Source organism: Eumetopias jubatus, unplaced genomic scaffold (assembly GCF_037043125.1).
Source record: "Eumetopias jubatus isolate StellerSeaLion01/CBP00866 unplaced genomic scaffold, mEumJub1_p1.0 scaffold_9, whole genome shotgun sequence".
Lineage (NCBI taxonomy): Eukaryota > Metazoa > Chordata > Mammalia > Carnivora > Otariidae > Eumetopias > Eumetopias jubatus.
The window spans coordinates 27,673,191-27,692,435 of NW_028274815.1; the positions used below are offsets into that span (position 1 = coordinate 27,673,191).

At 42.3% G+C, this 19,245-nt stretch overlaps 1 protein-coding gene across 4 annotated transcripts in view; it reads left to right on the plus strand.

Annotated features, from left to right (window-relative positions):
• Window positions 1–19,245, plus strand: part of RASGRP3 (RAS guanyl releasing protein 3) — a 72,442-nt gene that overhangs the window by 44,015 nt on the left and 9,182 nt on the right. For 3 of the 4 annotated variants that reach the window (XM_028117206.2, XM_028117202.2, XM_028117201.2), the window contains 5 exons: window positions 1,097–1,372; window positions 7,573–7,650; window positions 11,337–11,453; window positions 14,644–14,759; window positions 17,486–17,633. In XM_028117206.2, the coding sequence (XP_027973007.1) occupies window positions 1,097–1,372; window positions 7,573–7,650; window positions 11,337–11,453; window positions 14,644–14,759; window positions 17,486–17,633 (735 nt within the window). The remainder of the gene's footprint in view (window positions 1–1,096; window positions 1,373–7,572; window positions 7,651–11,336; window positions 11,454–14,643; window positions 14,760–17,485; window positions 17,634–19,245) is intronic. The other variant, XM_028117205.2, reaches the window with a different exon arrangement.

Below are 19,245 nucleotides of genomic sequence, written 5' to 3' on the forward strand. Positions count from 1 at the left end.
AACTGAGGCTCTTCAAAATGAAGTTGCTTGCTCAAGGTCATGCTTCTAGTTAGTAGCAGAGTCCCAGACCATAGCTATCTCACACCTCAGTGTGGCTTTTCCTACCCCATCCCATCCCAGAATAACCTTCAAGTAATACCATGAAGGCAACTGTCTTAGAACAACTAGGGCACTATGTTAAAAAAAAAAGAAGATAGTAGGAAGGGAAAAATGAAGGGGGGGAATCGGAGGGGGAGACGAACCATGACAGACTAGGGAGAAACAAACAGGGTTGGGGGTGGGGGATGGGTTAGGAGAGACTAGGGAGAAACAGGGTTGGGGTGGGGGATGGGTTAGGAGAGACTAGGGAGAAACAGGGTTGGGGTGGGGGATGGGTTAGGAGAGACTATGGAGAAACAGGGTTGGGGGTGGGGGATGGGTTAGGAGAGACTATGGAGAAACAGGGTTCTGGGGAGGTGGGGGATGGGTTAGGAGAGACTATGGAGAAACAGGGTTCTGGGGAGGTGGGGGATGGGTTAGGAGAGACTATGGAGAAACAGGGTTGGGGTGGGGGTTGGGTTAGGCTGGTGATGGGTATTAAAGAGGGCACGTTCTGCATGGAGCACTGGGTGTTACATGCAAACAACGAATCATGGAACACTACGTCAGACACTAATGTAATGTGTGGTGATTAACATAACAATAACATTTTTAAAAAGGCAAAATAAAAAAATTTTAAAAATTAAAAAACTAGGACACTAATATATTTCATACTATATTTTAATAGATACATGCTTATATTTGTGGACTGTAATATTTCCATGAATTGCAAAATACTTATAGCTATTTGAAGCTATTTTACACCCCGAGAGCACTAGCAGGCAGGAAGAGGTGCAGGGGGTTTCTGCTCTGCAGGAGAATAGAACAGGCTGCCCCACTCGTAGCCAGGCCCAGTACATTTTTGTAATTTTCTTTTTCCAGGTTAATATTTCCCTGCATCAGTGGTGGTGCAATCGATACTTCTCTCAGTGCTAAGGAATGTCCTAGCCCCACATGGCAGGGCCTGGGGGTGGGTGGAAGGGAAGACTGAAACCTCTGCTTTTCCATCTGTTCCCAGAACTGGCATGAAATGACAGAGCTGGTCTCCTCCAATGGTAATTACTGCTGCTACCGCAGGGCCTTTGCCGACTGTGAGGGCTTCAAGATCCCCATCCTCGGCGTGCACTTGAAAGACTTGATAGCGGTCCATGTCATTTTCCCAGACTGGACAGAGGACAACAAAGTGAACATTGTAAAAATGCACCAGCTCTCTGTGACCCTGAGCGAACTGGTGTCCCTGCAGAATGCCTCCCACCACTTAGAACCCAACATGGATCTGATCAACCTACTCACGGTAAGTTCAAGGGACCGGGGTTTGTGGTAAGGGCCCTTGCATGCCTCCCTGCACAGGGGGTGCAGGAACATCCGGGACAGTCATTCACCAGGTTGTGTGCAGGGCCAGTAGACCGGGAGAGATCTGCAAGGGTGGGTGAGGGGAGGGGAGCCCAGCCCTATAAGCAGCATGAATTGAGACTATAATCTTGGGGCCAAGAAATTTCCCATTGTCTGGAGGAGCCTAATCAGCACCCCTATAGCTCCGCATCCAGAGCTCTTAGAGAGGCCCTCCTGCTCTCAGCCCCTCCCTCTCCCTCATTACACCTGTCTAGTTCATCACCTCCCTCTACATGGCCTTCTCTCGTCTGCTTCCCTTTCCCCTCCCTGTGCAACAGTAGCTGGAACCTGGGGTAGTGTCAGGACCTCCTCTGTCATCTCTCTGCCCCCACGGCCAACCTCCCCAAAGCCGCCTGGCATTCGAGGCCCTTCCAGATTCATTGTCTGTCTAGCCTGTTTTGTCATCACCTGATCTCACATCACACTTGCCTTTGAGGAACGTTGGACTTTCCACTGTGAACCGTTGCCTTCTGCTTCCTGGCCTTTGCCCTTTCTTGGAAAATCCCTTCCCCTACCCACCCCTGTGACTAGCTCACATTCAAAAGCCTCTGTCTTTCTGGAGCATTCTCTGTTCCTCTCCAGAGCCGTAACACATCTGTCACATGTGTGGCTTTTGCTCTTTATACTTTCTTAACCATAGGAGGTATCACTTTGTAATAGATTTGTTTTTCCTGTTTACCTTACACATCCCATAGCCCCAGCACCTCTCATGGTACCTGGCGTATTTAGGAGCTCAGCAGATGAATTGAACACTGTATTTCCGAACAAAGTGGGTCAGACAGAAGACATTCATCTAGCATTCATATTTTTTTGTCATTTGTGGCTGGTCTCCAGGCCCTAGTGCTTTTAGACACAACAGGTGTGGAGAAGAAAACCTTCCCCACTGACGGCTGCTTTGTCAGGGGGAAGAGGCATAATCAAATTCTCTCACCCTTGTTTAACAAATGAAGAAGCAACTTCCCAGTTTGGGTTTATAACACTGAAGCATCTGACACTTGGCTGCAATATTCAGTTGACTATTTTCCTTTAATGGCCATGGAAAAATGAAAACAATAACACTTCTGAAGCTCTAGGAGCCTGAATCCCCTAGGACTGCTACGCTGGAGTAAGAGTGTTGGTTCCTAGACCTTTTCACAAACTATTCCTAGAGCACATAATTGTTTACCAAAGAACAGAACCCCTGAACTGTATGTAGTAATGGAAGCTGCACCTTAGTATAAAGCAGAAGTGGCCAACACCCAGAAACATGAATCTCTTGGGGCTGAGTTTGTATGACAAACAGTAAACACACAGACATTCTCTATTAGGGGGAAAAAAAACCCTCACAATAAACCAGGCACCTGCATTTATTAATCATTTGCCATGTAAATCTGTTTCCATGAATAAGTGATGAGTTGCAGCCCCCATCAGACTGCAAACCCACAGGCCCAGGTGATGTCTGCAGAGCGGCCTGAGTTCCCCACGTCTGTGTCCAGGCTGCCCGTACCACGTGGAGGAGAGCGTCACAGAGCAGGTGCCCACGCTCAGGCATTTTCTCATCCACACAAAAGATAGGGATGGAGGAGGGGAATGGATTTTGAGTCATGAATGCAGCAAGCACCATAATGACAGATATTTAGAAGGTATCAAAGGATTTTGAATGAAATTTTTTGGGTGCCAATGGAAAATTTGAACTCTAGAAATAAAGATTAAGAATTTTTTTTTGTTTTTGTTTTTGCTGGGAAGGAAAGAAAAAAAGAGGATGCCAACTCAGTCTCTCTCTCTCTCTCTCTCTCTCTCTCTCTCATATTAAAGGAGAATGTAGAAGCCACCAAACACCATATTTAGGAAGAGCAATGTTACCTAGTGTACTGCAGTGGCCCGAATCCTAGGTGGGAGATCTAGCTTTTAGTTCAATGTATGCAGTTACTTAGTTTTGTCTCCTTGCTAACTGGACTTGACTCTGGACTTTTCATAAAGGGTTTTGTGATCATTTGTGAGATCTCTTCCAGCTCTAAACTTCTGTGATTCTAAATATAAGGACTGGTGGAACCTTGAGAATAAGGAAGTTCGTGTCAGTCTGATTCTGTGGTTCCAGCCCAGTGGCTCCTCAGGATAGCACAGCCCCACATATGAGCATCAATCCGCAAGCCAGTTTCTGTTTACAGCCAACATCCCCCCTTCCTCCCCACAACCAAGCAGAAGGTTCAGGGCATGGGAATATACGTTCATTCTTCCTGGCCACAGGCAGATGAATCTCTTCAACGCAGATAGAGGAGATTCCCATCAAGTGTTCACTAGAGCCCAGAGGGCGTTTCATGAAGCACATATGTGTTGGGATTAGAACCATTTGATTGACAGAAGCTGCCCAAATGCACGTGAAGGCATACGAAGGGACCATTCTTTTGCCTCAAGACTCTAGGTCAGGTTTTTGCCCAAAGTGATTGTTTGCTTCTAAACATGGCCCCAGGTGAGGAAGCCAATTCACAATTGAGAGCCCTGGGAGATAGAAAATAAGAACTCTTAAAAGAATCCACAACTACTGAATGTCTGCTCCATGCCCTGAGCTGCGTAGCAATGTTTGAACTTTCCATAGTAATTGGTTGCCTTTTCACAGCACTTCCCTGTACTTTTACTTGGTTCTCACAGATACTCCCAGAGCTAGCCTCTGCAGGCCAGAGCCTGTAAATTCACCCCTGCCCCTTTGTGTTTTACAAAGGAAGAAACAGATTTCTAAAGGACAAAAGGCTTGCAAATGGGCAACTTCTGAATCGCACTGTGGAGGGGTGGGGCACTCCCTCCTCCCCCAATGATGGACATTTACTCCATAATATAGGAACATTGCTGACATTTATTTTATTTTGCATCTGTAAAAATTAAATAATCTCTCTATCCCTCTTCATGGGTATCTAAAGAAGGAGTTAATTATAGAACCAAATCTGAGTCAGGGACTCTGATGTCATTTTTATCATTGTAAACTTACCCCCTGAATAGCACTGGGCACGTGAAGGAAGGAGGACCCCAGCACTAAACTGCTGGGATTTGGATTGTTCCCCTTTTCAGGGAAGATCTAGAGAAGGCATTTTCCCTTGTGATCCATCCCAGTCCTGGAACCAGAAGTTTTAAAAGCTGATGCTTCTTGCTTCATGGTATATGAAATCATCTGATTCTTTTCATAGTATTTTCAGATCTATCAGTTACTTTTACCATTCTGAGTATATGCAAATAACTGGAAAGCCCCTTGTATTTTTACAGTTTCAAAAAAAAAAAGAAGAAGAATTGCAAAAATGGTGAATGGTGTTAGTTTGATGACCAAGTGTGTTTTATTTTACAATTCTCCAGTCAAGGCAATGTGGTCTGAATGTACAGAGTAAATCTACAACCATCTTTGCTGATAGGCTTGGATGTAAATGCAGCAAACTGAAACAGTGACTCAGGACATTTTTCAAAAACAGTCAGATTCAAGATATGTGAGACACAAGCAAGCATTCCTGAAATTCCATTGACAAGCTGCCTATAATTATAAAATAGAGGTGTATAGGAAGTACAACAGGTTACTCTACGCAGGGCCATAAAACCCAGAGGAGATGAGAGAGTGCACCTAGGTAAGATTGTGGCTGGGAAAGCAAAGAGCTGGCAGGAGTAACTCAGGGGCAGCTTTGCTTTCACTGATGCATGCGGTGGTATTTGGGAGCCAAATCCTGTAGTGCCCATCTCTATGGCCCACTAAACAAACCCCGCTGGTTACACATTAGCTCATTTAATCTTCACAGCAGTCCAAGGAGGGACCTATTATTTATGCCCCATTTTATAGACTGGGAGACTGAGACCCAAGAAGGTTAATGACTTGCCCAGGTTCACAACAGCGCTAACAGAGAGCAAACATTTGGAGAAGATATTTCCGTCATAGCACCTGATATCTGTCCATGTGATATATGAAAATACTCAAGGATGTTCTGTGTCTTTTGAAAGAGCATCTTCCCTACATAGTATGTGGTTATTGGGATTTCTGGTCAGATGTTCTAGCATGCTTGTCATCCCTTCTCCAGCAGATGCCAGTGCCTGTCACTAGAGGCCTAATGAGGAGGACAGGAACATGCTCATCAAAGTCTAGAATAACTCCTGATAACAAGGAATTGTTACTTGATTTTCTTTCTGTTTATGTAGCATTCACAGTGCAAGGCAGCAGGCTGTGGCTGGGATTACAGAGGCAGAAAAGACGGATGCGCTGCCTGCTTTCTTGAGGCTTAGAAGCCAGTAGAGTTTTCCATTGTGGAATTTACAAAATGGCGGGCAACTGTCCATGGCAGATGGGTTTTATTTGGCCCACATGGAATCATAAAGTTTTTTAATTAGTTGCCAGTATTTAATAATGGAGATATTTCATATAAAACTCCAGATTTCTGGCTTCTTTTGACAAAAGAGAAGATATGGCACTTGTCAGGCTGACGACAAATTGCCTTGGCTGAGCAGTGGTTGTCTCCCATTCATCAGGGACCACAACTCTCCCTATTGCTTCCCTAACCCAGAGATCCATGTCAGATTCCACTTATCACAAATTTTTTTATTGTTGAGCTCAGAGAGCAGGGCCCCAAGGTAATTACATCTGCAAAGATGTTTTTTGCAAAGAAGACATTGTTATACCAATGTTTCTATCAAAAGATTTCTTTCATGCATCCCATTTCATTCTTTTATATAATGGGCTGGCCCTTAGAGGCATTGGTTTGTGATATAGGGATGGTTCCTCTCCTGCATAAAGGCGGAGCCCCTGGAGGTAGGAGTGACTGCTGTTTAGGGGAAGGTGGATACAGTGTCCATTCTTTGTGAGCAGGATTTTCAAGATCTGAAATGATGCTGGGGCAATTTTATAATAGTCAATTTTATTATGTTTAGAAAAAAATCTCTAGGTGGCAAAGGCTAGGTAAAGCAATATATGACCCAATGTATGAAATCCTTAATTTAAATGTATTTAGTAGATAGAATAGTGACTGGAATGGTCCTCAGCACATATTAGATGATCAATAAATCTTTGCTGAATGGATGAATGATTAATTCAAAAATGACATCTTTTAATACCAACTTTTTCTTAAATGAGAACAAAAAGATAAATCCTTGGAAGATGTCCTTTGCCTCTAAGTTTTCTCCCACTTCCTCCTTCTTGCTCTTCTCCCTCACTCCACACCCATACACATTAAGTCGTTATTTTTAGACCAAATATGTTAAATGTTTCATGCCTAAGTGGTCAAAGAAAGGACAGGGCACCTGGTTACATTCACTTCTGATGAAATGATGTGATTCATCAGGTATTTTAACATTGAAGAGTGTGGGTGGGACTCATCCAGGCTTATTTGTAGTCTCATGACTTCTATTTTAAGTGAATGGGACCATGCATTTTAGGTTTTACTGATTTTATCCATACTCTTCAATCTTGGTCTAAGTTGGTGTCCTTCCTGCCCTGATCTTTCCCTCTTTCTTTGCCCAAGTCCTCCCAGTTAGGACCTAGTTCACAAATTCCTCTGTGATTCCGTCTTGATCATTTCTGTCTTCAGTGACCCCCCACACATAATAATATCAGTAGTAACAGCTGCAAGACCAAATAGCCTTTCTTGATATTTCAGTGTGTACCAGGGCCCCTGTATAGCACTTCACATGAAGTATTCCATTTGATCCTAATCAAAATGCAATTCAGTAGGGACTTTTATGATAATTTCCACTTTACCGATGTGAAAACTGAGTATCAGAGAAGATGTAACTGGCTCAGGGTGACAGGGCTAAGCAGTGGCAGGCTCAGCTCTTGAACTCAGGCCCTTCGGACTCCAGAACCTCTCCCTCTGCTATATACACCACCCCTGAACAAAATCCCTACCTCGTTGAGAGTGTTGCCTTTTATTGATGTAAATACATCTGATGTAACTCATAGGATGCTGATGGCCATACTAGGTTTCCCTGTTTCTTTTTAAAAGTTCACGTTCTACCTCTACATATTATCTTTTTAATGCTCTTCATTCTCTCAAATTATTAGACATTGAGCTAACACATTGAGTTTGAAAAATATTTCAGCCATGTAAATAAATAAGTAAATGTGATCCAACATCATCTTTTATCCCTTCTAATTTGTTGTAGCTTTCTCTGGACCTCTACCACACAGAAGACGATATTTACAAACTGTCACTGGTGCTGGAGCCTAGAAATTCTAAATCGGTAGGTGATGTTTTCTCTCTAAGGATCAGTGCCAAACACCATTGTTTGTCATTTATCGTGCCTGTTACAGTGATGCTTTGTGATCTGAAGATGGAAGAATTTTAAAAATCTATATTATTCCATTTTGCCCATGGAACGGCTGAGCCCTGACAGTTTGAGGATTATTTCTTCATATCAGGGGCTAATAAAGAAGAACGTTATTCCCAATTACTCTGTTTTATTGTTTATCATCTATGTGTTGTGTCCCATCTGAGAACTTGTGTACCTATAGGGCATCCTCCCAACAAATGAAGAACTCATCTTAATGTTAAAGAGCATTTAGACTCTTCAATATAAAATCCCATTTAGCATAAAATTAAGCTTAATAAATTTTGAAGACCCTGATCATAATTCACAAATTTCCCTGCTAATGATCGACTCAGCTCAGAATTTCAGTATCACATTGGATCATGTCTCAATTAACGGCTGACTCTTAGGAAAGAAACATTCTATGCTGAGATTGAGGAAACTGCATTACTGAAAGTACACTGGTCATTAGTTTTAGGGAGTGGACTGTATCTTAGATATGTTTTGTGCTAGTCAAAAAATACCTGGGCAAATTTGAAATTTACAGTGAGGATGTGGTTTGCATGTTGAAGGAAAAACTGTCTATGTTGGCTTCTTAGAATCATATCCTGAGATCAGGGTTCTGATAAAGACCTCGTGCCTTACCTCCTTACCAGTTGAATTCTGTGGCATGTTGCCAGAGACGTGGACCGTAAGTGTGACCCTTTATTCTGATTCTGAAGCATCAGCCCGAAAGAGGCAGAATGACTGTGCGGTGCTGGGAGAGTACGCACTTGAGTCTGAGTCGGTTGACCTGGTAGCATCTGTTCTTATGATCTTGAGTATGGTGTTTCCATCAGCATGTTCACGACCACCAGTCCCCAGAGGCCCATCTCCTGGGGACACTGAAGAACAGACCCATATGGGAAGATACAGGCCAAATGAGGGCTAGACTCTGCAAAGTTACCATGCCTAAGAGCTGGAGACAAAAGCGAAGTTATTAGAAAAAATGGAATTCATGAGCTCTTCTCTCACCCCTTAGCTTTGGTGTGAAGAAGCTGATTGCAGGGTGGCAAGCTGTTCCGTGTACACATGGCATTTCCACCACCCTGCACCTCCCTCTTCCAGTAACCAGGCACCTTAGTTGCTACCGGTTGGTTGTTGGGCATGTGGTGGGGCATCATTATCTCATTAACTCTTAAGGAAATGGAGTCTGGTGAGGACAGGCGTCTCACGCGGAGCACACAGCCAGTATGTGGGAGAACTGAGAGGTGGGTCAGGCCTGTCTGTCTTTAATGCCTGTGCTTTTTCTCCCTCGGGACGCTGCCCTTCATTTTCCCGCCACCCCTTGTATCAGGAACATGGTAGGAATGACCGTGTTAGCACACTTGCCTGATTGGTGCTGTTTAGATTTGTTTTAGTTTATTTTCAGGATAAATTTTTGCCAATCGTTGGAGACATTTCCATCCAACGTAGTCTTTTTTATCTTTTATAAAAGCAGAAGCTTTCAAAGCCTCTTCCAACGGCTAAAATCCTCTGAATCTATGAAAATGCAGTTCCCCAATCCCTTTCCATCTGTCATCCTGTTTTGTGCTTTGGTTTGACATATGCTGACGCTAGAGAACAAGTACGATCAGGATGCTAGTACCGAGGGCGCCTGGGTGGCTCAGTTGGTTAAGTGACTGCCTTCGGCTCAGGTCATGATCCCGGAGTCCCGGGATCGAGTCCCACATTGGGCTCCCTGCTCAGCAGAGGGGTCTGCTTCTCCCTCTGACCCTCTTCCCTCTCGTGCTCTGTATCTCTCAAATAAATAAATAAAATCTTTATTTAAAAAAAAAAGGATGCTAGTACTGAGAGCCTGTAACTCAGTGTGCTTACAGTTGGTGCTGGTGGACCTCACATGATCCCACCGTGAACCTTTGCACAGCATACCCTTTGTGTCTCACTAATTCTTTGTGTTTTACTTTGTGCCTCGGTTTTTTCAGACTACTTCTAGGTCAAAAGAAATACCTCACAATTCCATTTTTAGGATAGTTAGGTCCAAACAACTTTTAATATATATTAATGTTCTAACGATGTAGAACCCACTTGAAAAGATAATACATGTCGAAATAAAAATAATATTTTAATTTCATTCTTAAATAACCACAATTACTTACTAATGGATGTGTGTGCCTGTTGGGCATGGAACAATTTTTGAAGTCTTGGAATCAGATTGAATACTGCCACCTTTTTTCTTGTTCCACATTGATTTTTTGCTTTGGAAAGATGATAGCATTGAAAGAAATGTAGCGGGACCTAATGGGGGAACTGTGAACTACTTCAAGCTGGTAGTTCACATGGTGTCTGACAAATATGGAGTACTGCTGTATTTCCCTTGGAAGTTTGAAATATCTTTGGGTACCCCTATGAGTCCACTGCTGTATTACGGATGGGGCACCTTGTTATATAGTTTGGGAATCATGGGTTTATCCTTCATCAGATGAACAAAATGAAAAGCTTGAGAGAAAGAGCCATGATGTGTATGATGTGTGTGTGAGTGAGTCTATGTTTTGGTGATCATATCCAGACAGCAGTTAGTTTTTGGTCCTGCTGTCTCACCCACCTCACAACATTGTGAGGGGCTTAAATCCAGTACAGTTACTCCTCCGTTCCTCTTGCAAACATGTTTATCCCCAATTTAGCATCAAATAAAACCTGCCAATACAAGTTTGCATGCAGGCACCAGCAAAGATATTTACATTATTTGAGGGTCCCAGGGAGAGGAATAAAGTGCACAGCACTCTTGGCTGGTCTCCTGATAGGATTGTGTTTTTCCCTTGTGTTGTGTGAATATGTTATGTGTTATCATCACCATCTTCTCCACATTATTTAGTGAAAATGTCTTGCAAGAACATGGAAAAACATATAGAGAAAGCAAATTCACTGAAGACGCTAGAAAGACCTAACTAGCCAAACAGTGAGAAGGGATTAAGGTTTTTATTTTATTTTATTTATTTATTTGACGGAGAGAGAGAGACAGTGAGAGAGGGAACACAAGCAGGGGGAGTGGGAGAGGGAGAAGCAGGCTTCCCACGGGGCTCAATCCCAGGGCCCCGGGATCATGACCTGAGCCGAAGGCAGACGCTTAACGACCGAGCCACCCAGGTGTCCCGGGATTAAGGATAATGAGAGAGATGGCAGCTTGAGGACATAAACTTGATGATTCTCATGGTCCCATTTACTGCACACATCTAATTTTTCACCAACACCAAGTATTAAAGACTTAGACAACTGGTGTTTTGTATATTTTATATTATACAAAAATCTGTATGGAGTATTATTATATAGGTTTAAGGATGTTTTAGTAATATTTGGGGAACTTGGATAGAATTTTTGGGTGGGCTGGGAGAGCAATATCTTTTTTCCATTTAAAATAATGGAATCTAGGCTACTGCTAAGCAAAATGCACTATCCACAGGTGTATTTAGTCACAGATTAGATTCCATTCACAAAAGATGTTTGTTTTCAGAACATTTAAGTGCTACATATATGTAAGTTTTTACTAGTACTATTAATATGTAGAATGTATATGTCTTTCTTAGTGTCCCCTAATTGCTCAGGGTCTCAGATAAAGTTGAAAAATGTCTTTTCTCTGTCAGCAGCCTACCTCCCCTACGACGCCCACCAAGCCCGTGGTGCCCCTGGACTGGGCTTCAGGAGTGGTGCCGAAGCCAGACCCCACAGTCATCAACAAGCACATAAGAAAATTAGTTGAGGTAAGTGGTTGACAGAGTGGAAATTGAGCACTAGAAGGCCCCTTTCTCTTTCCAGAATATTCTGTCATTGCCCAAGAATCAGCTGAAGTCAATGAAAACGGCCCTGTAGCAGGTAGGAGCAATTTAGCAGACACTTAGCTCTACTTGGCATTGGCCTCTGGGGGAGAGTATCCCGGAAAGGCCCTCTTTTCCCTTCTTGTCATTCTGTTCTCATTTGCCCAAATACCCTCAGCTACTTCCAACTCTTTCGGTAGCATTTGATGCCTCCACTACTGCCCCTGCAACTTGAGGGACTGTTTGGGGATTAGAATCTACTCATGAGAACCTACATGGGTCACAATGAAATGCCCACTAAATTGATTATGTGAGGGTAGGAAAAGATCCTGTAGGTGCACAGTTTCTCTTGCTGTATATATTGGGGTCTGGGACACAGTAGCACAATGCCATTTGGGTCAGAAACATCACTTAATGATGGGAAAGTCTCTATCAGAGTGTTCCACATAGAAAGAAGAGTAGAGGGGCCCCTGGGTAGCTCAGTTGGTTAAGCGTCTGCCTTTGGCTCAGGTCATGATTCCGGGGTCCTGGGATGGAGCCCCTCCACCCCACCCCACAGTTGGGCTCCCTGCTCAGCAGGGAGTCTGCTTCTCCCTTTTCCTCTACCTCTCCCCCTACCCCGATCATGTGCTCTCTCTCTCAAAATAAATAAATAAAAATCTTTAAAAATAATAAAAAGAAAGAAGAGTAGAAGTGCCAATGTGCAGAAAATGGAAACATACCTGGTACTAAAAACTATGACCCCTGATTAAACATCTGCTTTAATGGATGGGTATGAAGCAATAGGATCGTGTCTTTGGGATAAAATGAACATTTTGCCAGGGATGGATGGTTAAAGAAAACGAAAGAATGTTCTACATCTTGGATCATCCAGGGAACTATAGTGCACTGGAAGAAAAGTTCTGTGGAGCATGTGAGGCAGCAAGGAAAGGTCAGAAAGGATGAAGGACGGCATTGAGAAGCATAAGGTCCAGTGGAGACCATGTGTTGATGTTGTGGTCACAGACCCAACTCGGAGCCAAGGAAGGGGGATGGGATCCAGGCAGGAAAGAATTGCAGCTCAGGAAGGTCTGGCACCAGGAAACGAAAGACAATGATTCTCTCTCCCTCTCTCCTCCCTTATGCCATCTCTCTTATTTTCTCTCCAATTCCAATTTCATGGGGGGAAGGTTGGCCCAGTTTGGATAAATTGCCTACTTTGGGCTCAGTCAAATGAAAGGTTGGGTTTTATTATGAAATTTGCATACTGAATTTTATTCTACAAAAAGATTGTACTTTCAACATAAATATGGATTTTAGGCTATAAATAGTAGGCACTCTACAATGGTCAATTTTAAGTAATTTTGATTGTAGATAAATATTGATACTGGGACTTGCAAAAAAAGGTAATGCTTTATGATTTTGCACAATTCAGTTATCTGTAGATAAACTTACAATGGGTGCTAAACAGTCATATTTTTAATTAAGTAATTTGTTCATTTATACCTTGGTCATCTCCCAAAACACTCCTGAAGCAGTTTGCTATATAGGGCAATACGAATAAAATAGAATAGACAGAAACCATCCGGAAAAGGGAGAAAGACTTGTTATATTCTTCCATACATGTGTTTCTGGGGAGAACTTAACAAACCTTTTTGAAAACCCGATTTAGCAGAGAGCAGTGGAAGCCTCCTTTTATTTTTCTCTGATTATAAAGAGAGTCAGAATCACTGTAAATATGCACACTTTTCAAAAAAAATAGAGAATCCAAGTTTTACTTTTAGGTCGTGGGAATTCTGCTCTCTAGGGATAAACACTGATAATTTGTAAATTATCTTGTATGACTTTATTCCCCCCCCCATAAACACACTCACACCCACGTATGCCCCTGGGTAACATTGTTCAACTATTTTCCTAGAACAGATTCCACTAAGTGGAACTGCTGGGTCAGAGAGTAAGCAGACTGTTCTCCAGAAAGACTATGGCTATTGACTTCATCAAGTAATATGAGAGTGCCTATTTTCTCATACCCTAGGAAATTACCAATTATCTTAATGTTTTCTTATCTGAGAGGTTAAAAAAGTTTTCTTTGCATTTCTATAATTATTAGCAGAATTGAGCATTTTCCATGAATATATTGGCCATTTGTATTTTTACTTTGGTGATCTCCTGTTTTCCTTTTATGTCTTTGCTCTCATGTATATTGCAAGCAATCTTCTCTGTCCTTTATCTTTAAATTTGTTAGCTGAGCTTTTTTGATTCAGATATTTTGCATTTTATGTAATAAAATGTTTTCGTTTATAGCTGCTGACTTTGATGTCATGGTAAGAAAGGCCTTTCCTACTCAAAGATCACAAAACATAAAAAATATTTTTATCTATTTACCTTTCATATTTCTGTATCTTTATGTTTTACATTAAAATATTTAATGCATCTAGAATTTAGTTTAGGGGCAACTGATTTTGTAAGATTATTAGCCATTACCTCAACAGTAATTATTGGATAATTTTTAATTTCCCTGTGGATTTGAAGACATACTTTTTGAGAGTCTAAATCCTGTATATACATAGCTCTATTTCCAGACTGTGCTACCTGTAGTAAGTTATGGTACCATGTTGTTTTGATTAATGTAGCTTTGTAGATTATTTGATTTCTGATAGGACACGTTCTCCCTCATTACCTCTCATCTTAAACAATTTTAGGCTATTCTCAACATGTTCACTTCTATTTGAACTTTAGAATCAATTTGTTCATTTAAAACAAATTCTCACTGGAATTCTGACTGGAATTATATTAAAAGTATACTTGAAATTTTTGGATAATTTAACATTTTAAAGCTTCATTTTCTATCGACATGGTATTGGCATTTGTGAATTCACCAAGCTTAACTCTTACTAAAACTGAAGTCTCAGTTTAGACCTCACTTTCTCCAGGAAACCTTTTAAAATCTCCCTCCTGTCTCCCCTCCCTTCATGGCACCCTGTTTTTATCCTCAGCATTGCACTTCTTATACCATAAAGGCTTCTTGATTTGATTATCTCCCACTGGATTCTAAGCTCCTTGATAGAATAATATGCTAGTTATCACTGCTTCCCCAATAAGTTCAGAGCCTGACTCATAAATATTTATTCCATAAATATTTGTCTTTCCTTTGCAGTCTGTGTTTAGAAACTATGACCATGACCATGATGGGTACATCTCCCAAGAGGACTTTGAAAGTATAGCTGCCAATTTTCCCTTTTTGGATTCCTTCTGTGTGCTGGACAAAGATCAGTAAGTTTTAATTTTGTTATATTTTAATGCAACTGTCCTGAAGCAGAAAATTAGTGTCAGAGGAGAACAGGGATACCCTTAATGTACATCCTGACAGCTTTAATCCCAGCGTGTTAATGAGACAAGTCTAATGTTCTGCTGATTTTTTTCTTGGTGTCCACAAACATGACTGGTTGGATGAAATCACAGGGCAGACTACAACATCAGTGTTGAGTGTGAGTGCCCATTTGCAAATGAGCGTGAGTCTCCATTCCCCACATTACCTCTGCTTAGCTATTTCATCAATCCCCCAAGCCTCCATCAAAAAGAGTAGGGGAGAAAGATAGTTACACCTAGGCTGGTACAGTCCTCAGCATCAGTGGACTTAAGGGCAAGACTAAAACTCACCAAGTAAGTAAAATTATTTTAAGTTACTTACAGTCTTCAGAAAAGCAGGTGATATCTACAGAGAGCCAAGAAGTGTCCTCGCTTTGTTTCTCTCTGTGCTAGTTCAAAGGTTGTTTTGATAAATGAAGTAAAAATATATTTCTGCTAAGATCCAGCTCATTAGAAAACAATGATAAAATATATACATATTGTGGAGAAATACTGGCATTAGTAATCTGACTGCTTAATTTTTAATTCTGTGAGATTAGTTCCTAGTTTAAAAATCATCTGTAACGAGGTGTTAGATTTTATATTGGTGAAATGTCCAAATTATATCACCTTAGAATTCTTTAATATTTTTGTTCGTGTGAGAATTTTTAAAAAATTAAATCTGTAAGTAATTCAGTACACCAAGGAAAGCCTTGATATTTTATCATAACATCTTAAAACCTTAATTCATCTTCATTGTATATCTAGAACAAAGAATACTTTTAAAATAAATTATTAGAAACATAAACTTCTTTTACAAAATAAAATTTAAGTTACCTGCTACCTACCCACTTCCCTTAGTTTGTTTCTGTCCGTGACATGTAGGTAGGACATGAACTTAAAATCCCTTCCTATTCTTCGTTTCTTTTTCCTGCTGGTTCTTTAGATGGACCTGACACTGTTCCAGAAAAGATATATAAATACATTTTTTTCTAAAAATGAAGGTTTGAAATATTCATAGCTTACATGATTTTTGTCAAAGAAGCTGAGATATGTTGATTTTGAGAGGCGAGTAAAACATCCAGGAGGAGATTCTAGCAAGCTGTAGATATGGTACCAAGATTCAGGAGAACAGTTTTGGAGATATTGATTGCTAGGTCTTCAGCCCAGCCGTGCAAGCTGAAGTCCCAGGCATGAGAGCAAATTCTGTTGGGAAAGTTGAGAGCAACATGAGCTTAGGGCCTGAGGACTGCAGCTTGGGGACCCTTCCTCCCACATGCAGATGAAAGGAAGACAAGGATCTTGCAGGAAAGCCAGAGAAGGAGGAGCATGGGAGGCAGGAGAGAAACAGGGCTGTGTGGAATCACAGGGGTACGTGGAAGAGAGAGTGTCAAAAAGGAAAAACCCTGTCTGCATGTCACATGCAGCCAGGAGGTAGACAACATCAAGTAGTGAGCAAAGGGGGTGCCTGGGTGGCTCAGGCGGTTAAATGTCTGCCTTCAGCCCAGGTCATGATCTCAGGGTCCTGGGATCATTCCCCACGTCAGGCTCCCTGCTCAACGGGGAGCCTGCTTCTCCCTCTCCCTCTGCCTCTCCCCCTGCTTGTGCTCGCTCTCTCTCTCTCTTTTCTGTCAAATAAATAAAATCTTTAAAAAAAGTGAGAAAAGGCCACTGAAGACATCATTGTGACAGTTTCAACAGAACGGTAGGGTTAGAAGCCTGTTTATATGGAGGGAAGAGTAATTGAAGGAAATGGGGGGAAAAAACCCTCTAATGATTATTCTTTTTGAAAACTTTGGGAGTAAGAAAAGGAAGAGAGAAAAAACAGGTGCCAGGGATGGAAGCAAGGTTGAAGACAGACATTTTCCAGGCGGGGAAGTTGCGAGCGTATCTTTACACAGAGGAAGGAGCGGGTGAAGAGACTGAGCAGAACCTGGAAGGAGCTGTGTCCTGGAGTCCACAGAGTGGGGGATGGGAGCATGACTTCCTCAGAGACAGGAGGACCCAAGAGAGGACAGATGAGATACAAAGGAATTCTGAATTGGCACAGAAGGGTGTGGTCTCCAGCACAGGCCAATGTGGAGAGAAGGCAGTATGAAGATCACCTACTTCATGTAGATTTGATCTTCTTGATAAACAGGAAGTCTGGATATGTGCTGGTGGGTGCAACCAGAGACTCTGTGTGAAGAAGATCTGGAAGAATCGCTCTAGGAAATGGTCTATAAGCCAGTAAGACATGAATGAAAGATTACCAATGGCAGCGGCATGGATGACATCAGGCTGAATGAATTTGAGAATGGCGGGCCCAGTTATTACAGTTTTTTGCCTTTCTCTAGCAGCCTAATTCTTGCACACTCTATTGCTAGGGATGCGCCAGAAAGGAGATTTCCTACTAGAAACTACCGTTTGGTAATGAACGATACTTTCTGTGCTACCGAGCACAGGATACACATACGTATCTTCTCCTTACTAAGAGCCTTTGGCACTAAATGCTGTCCTTCAAGGTCCTCTCCTTTCAGAAAGAACAGAGAAGTAAACACTCCCCACCTGCCTTTGGCCACAAAGGTTTGGGGAGTTGGGTGATCACAGTGTGTCAGCAACTTAGCAACATGGTCTTCAAAGATCCCTCCCTTTTCTGATTCTCTTTACAGGGATGGCCTTATTAGTAAAGATGAAATGATGGCTTACTTCCTGCGAGCTAAGTCCCAGTTACACTGTAAAATGGGACCGGGATTTGTCCATAATTTTCAGGAGATGACCTATCTCAAGCCAACCTTCTGCGAACACTGTGCAGGATTTGTAAGTCTGTTTTCTCTTGTTTTCTCTTGTGTGTAATTTGTGCCTCATTCTGAGAAGGTAGGAAAACGATACACCAACGGAGTCCATTGTCTGCTTTAGGTCAGAAGTAAAATATGACGACTCCCTGAAATTAAAAACTAAGTTAAAAAGCAAAATCAAACTCTGCAGGTTTCACTATGTTCTTTCGAGGAATGTAGGACTGGTGACAGGAAAGGATAGTGAGGCTTGTTAACTCAAGAGAGCGTTTTGTCTGTTAATCCCTGCCAAGGAAAGTTCGGCCCAAGGAGGCTTGGCATTGATCGCTAATACTCATAGCAGGTGCAATTAAGGGGATTATTTATCTTCGCCAGTTCCTCCCAGTTCTTGCTTCATGTGATGTCAGTCACTAGAAATCCATCATGGCATGGCTCAGTGATTCATAACTCAAAAGGAAAAATCTTTTCGGAGGGAAGATAGTTATAATAATAAATTACATTTATTTGGCCCTTGACAGTAATGAAGTACTTCCATACACGTTAATGTAATTAATCCTCATAACTAGCTCATGAGGCGAATGTTTTATTCTCCCCATTTGCCTATCAGGACAGAGAGGTTCAGAGGATATAAGTTTCCCGGGACCCTACAGCCCATAATTACCAGAGCCAAGGCTCAAACGCAGGTGTTCTGACTCTAAATCCCATGCTCTACCTACACGACTGCATAAACTGAAGATTTTACACTTCAGTTCCCCACATTTGATAATTCTCTGGCAACTAAGGGCAGCGTTGGCCCTGATACTGAACAAAGACTCCTGCGCCCTGAAAGTCTATTTGTTACCCAGGTTGTAGAAGATGAAAATGTGGTCCTCTAGGTGAGGCTGGCCCGGCAGCCCGCATGACCACTACTTCTTTGTCCAGAGGCCAGAACTCAGTTGTGTTAGCTTCATTCAGCCATCGTGTTCCCCTGGCGACCCATTTGAACTCACAGCTGCTATCATATAGTACTGCAAAAATAACAGTTTTCCCATCCCATGCTTGAAGGACTGGCTTTGAGGGGCCCAAGGACAGGCGTTTGTGTTCAAGCCCCTACCCCCCTGAGAATGGGTGAATAAGAGGCAGTAGTTACCTCAAAGATGGCCCCAGGTGGTCACTGCAGCAGATGTGGTCAAGGGGCAAGGCCAGCCCACCCCAGAGAAGGAGAGATTCTTCTTCTGTCAGCTTCACCCCCAGTGGGATTTCATCACCTGACCACTTTTATCATACAACAAATATGTCTCCTTTTTCATATTTCTTTCCTCTGATGGGAAATCTTGGTTGTATCTACACCTGAAAAATGCTGAAGTAGGATAGGGCCATGTGCAACTCTTTCTGCAGAGTGGGGCCCAGTGAATCTGTTAGGCCATGGCGTAACTCCACCGAAAGTCAGGTTGAGACATCTGCGCTTTGGTATGGTGTGAGAGTTGGCGGGCTCTTATCAAATCTCAGGGTCTTATCTGTGCTCTCTAGTCCTTCTGGGTATCTCTCCCTTCTATGGAGGCACGGGTTCTGTAGAAGCAACAAGGTGGTCTTTCTCAGGAGCTTCCACACTTCCCTTCCTGACTCCTCAGAGCAGGTTTGCTGGTGCTAGGTTCTTG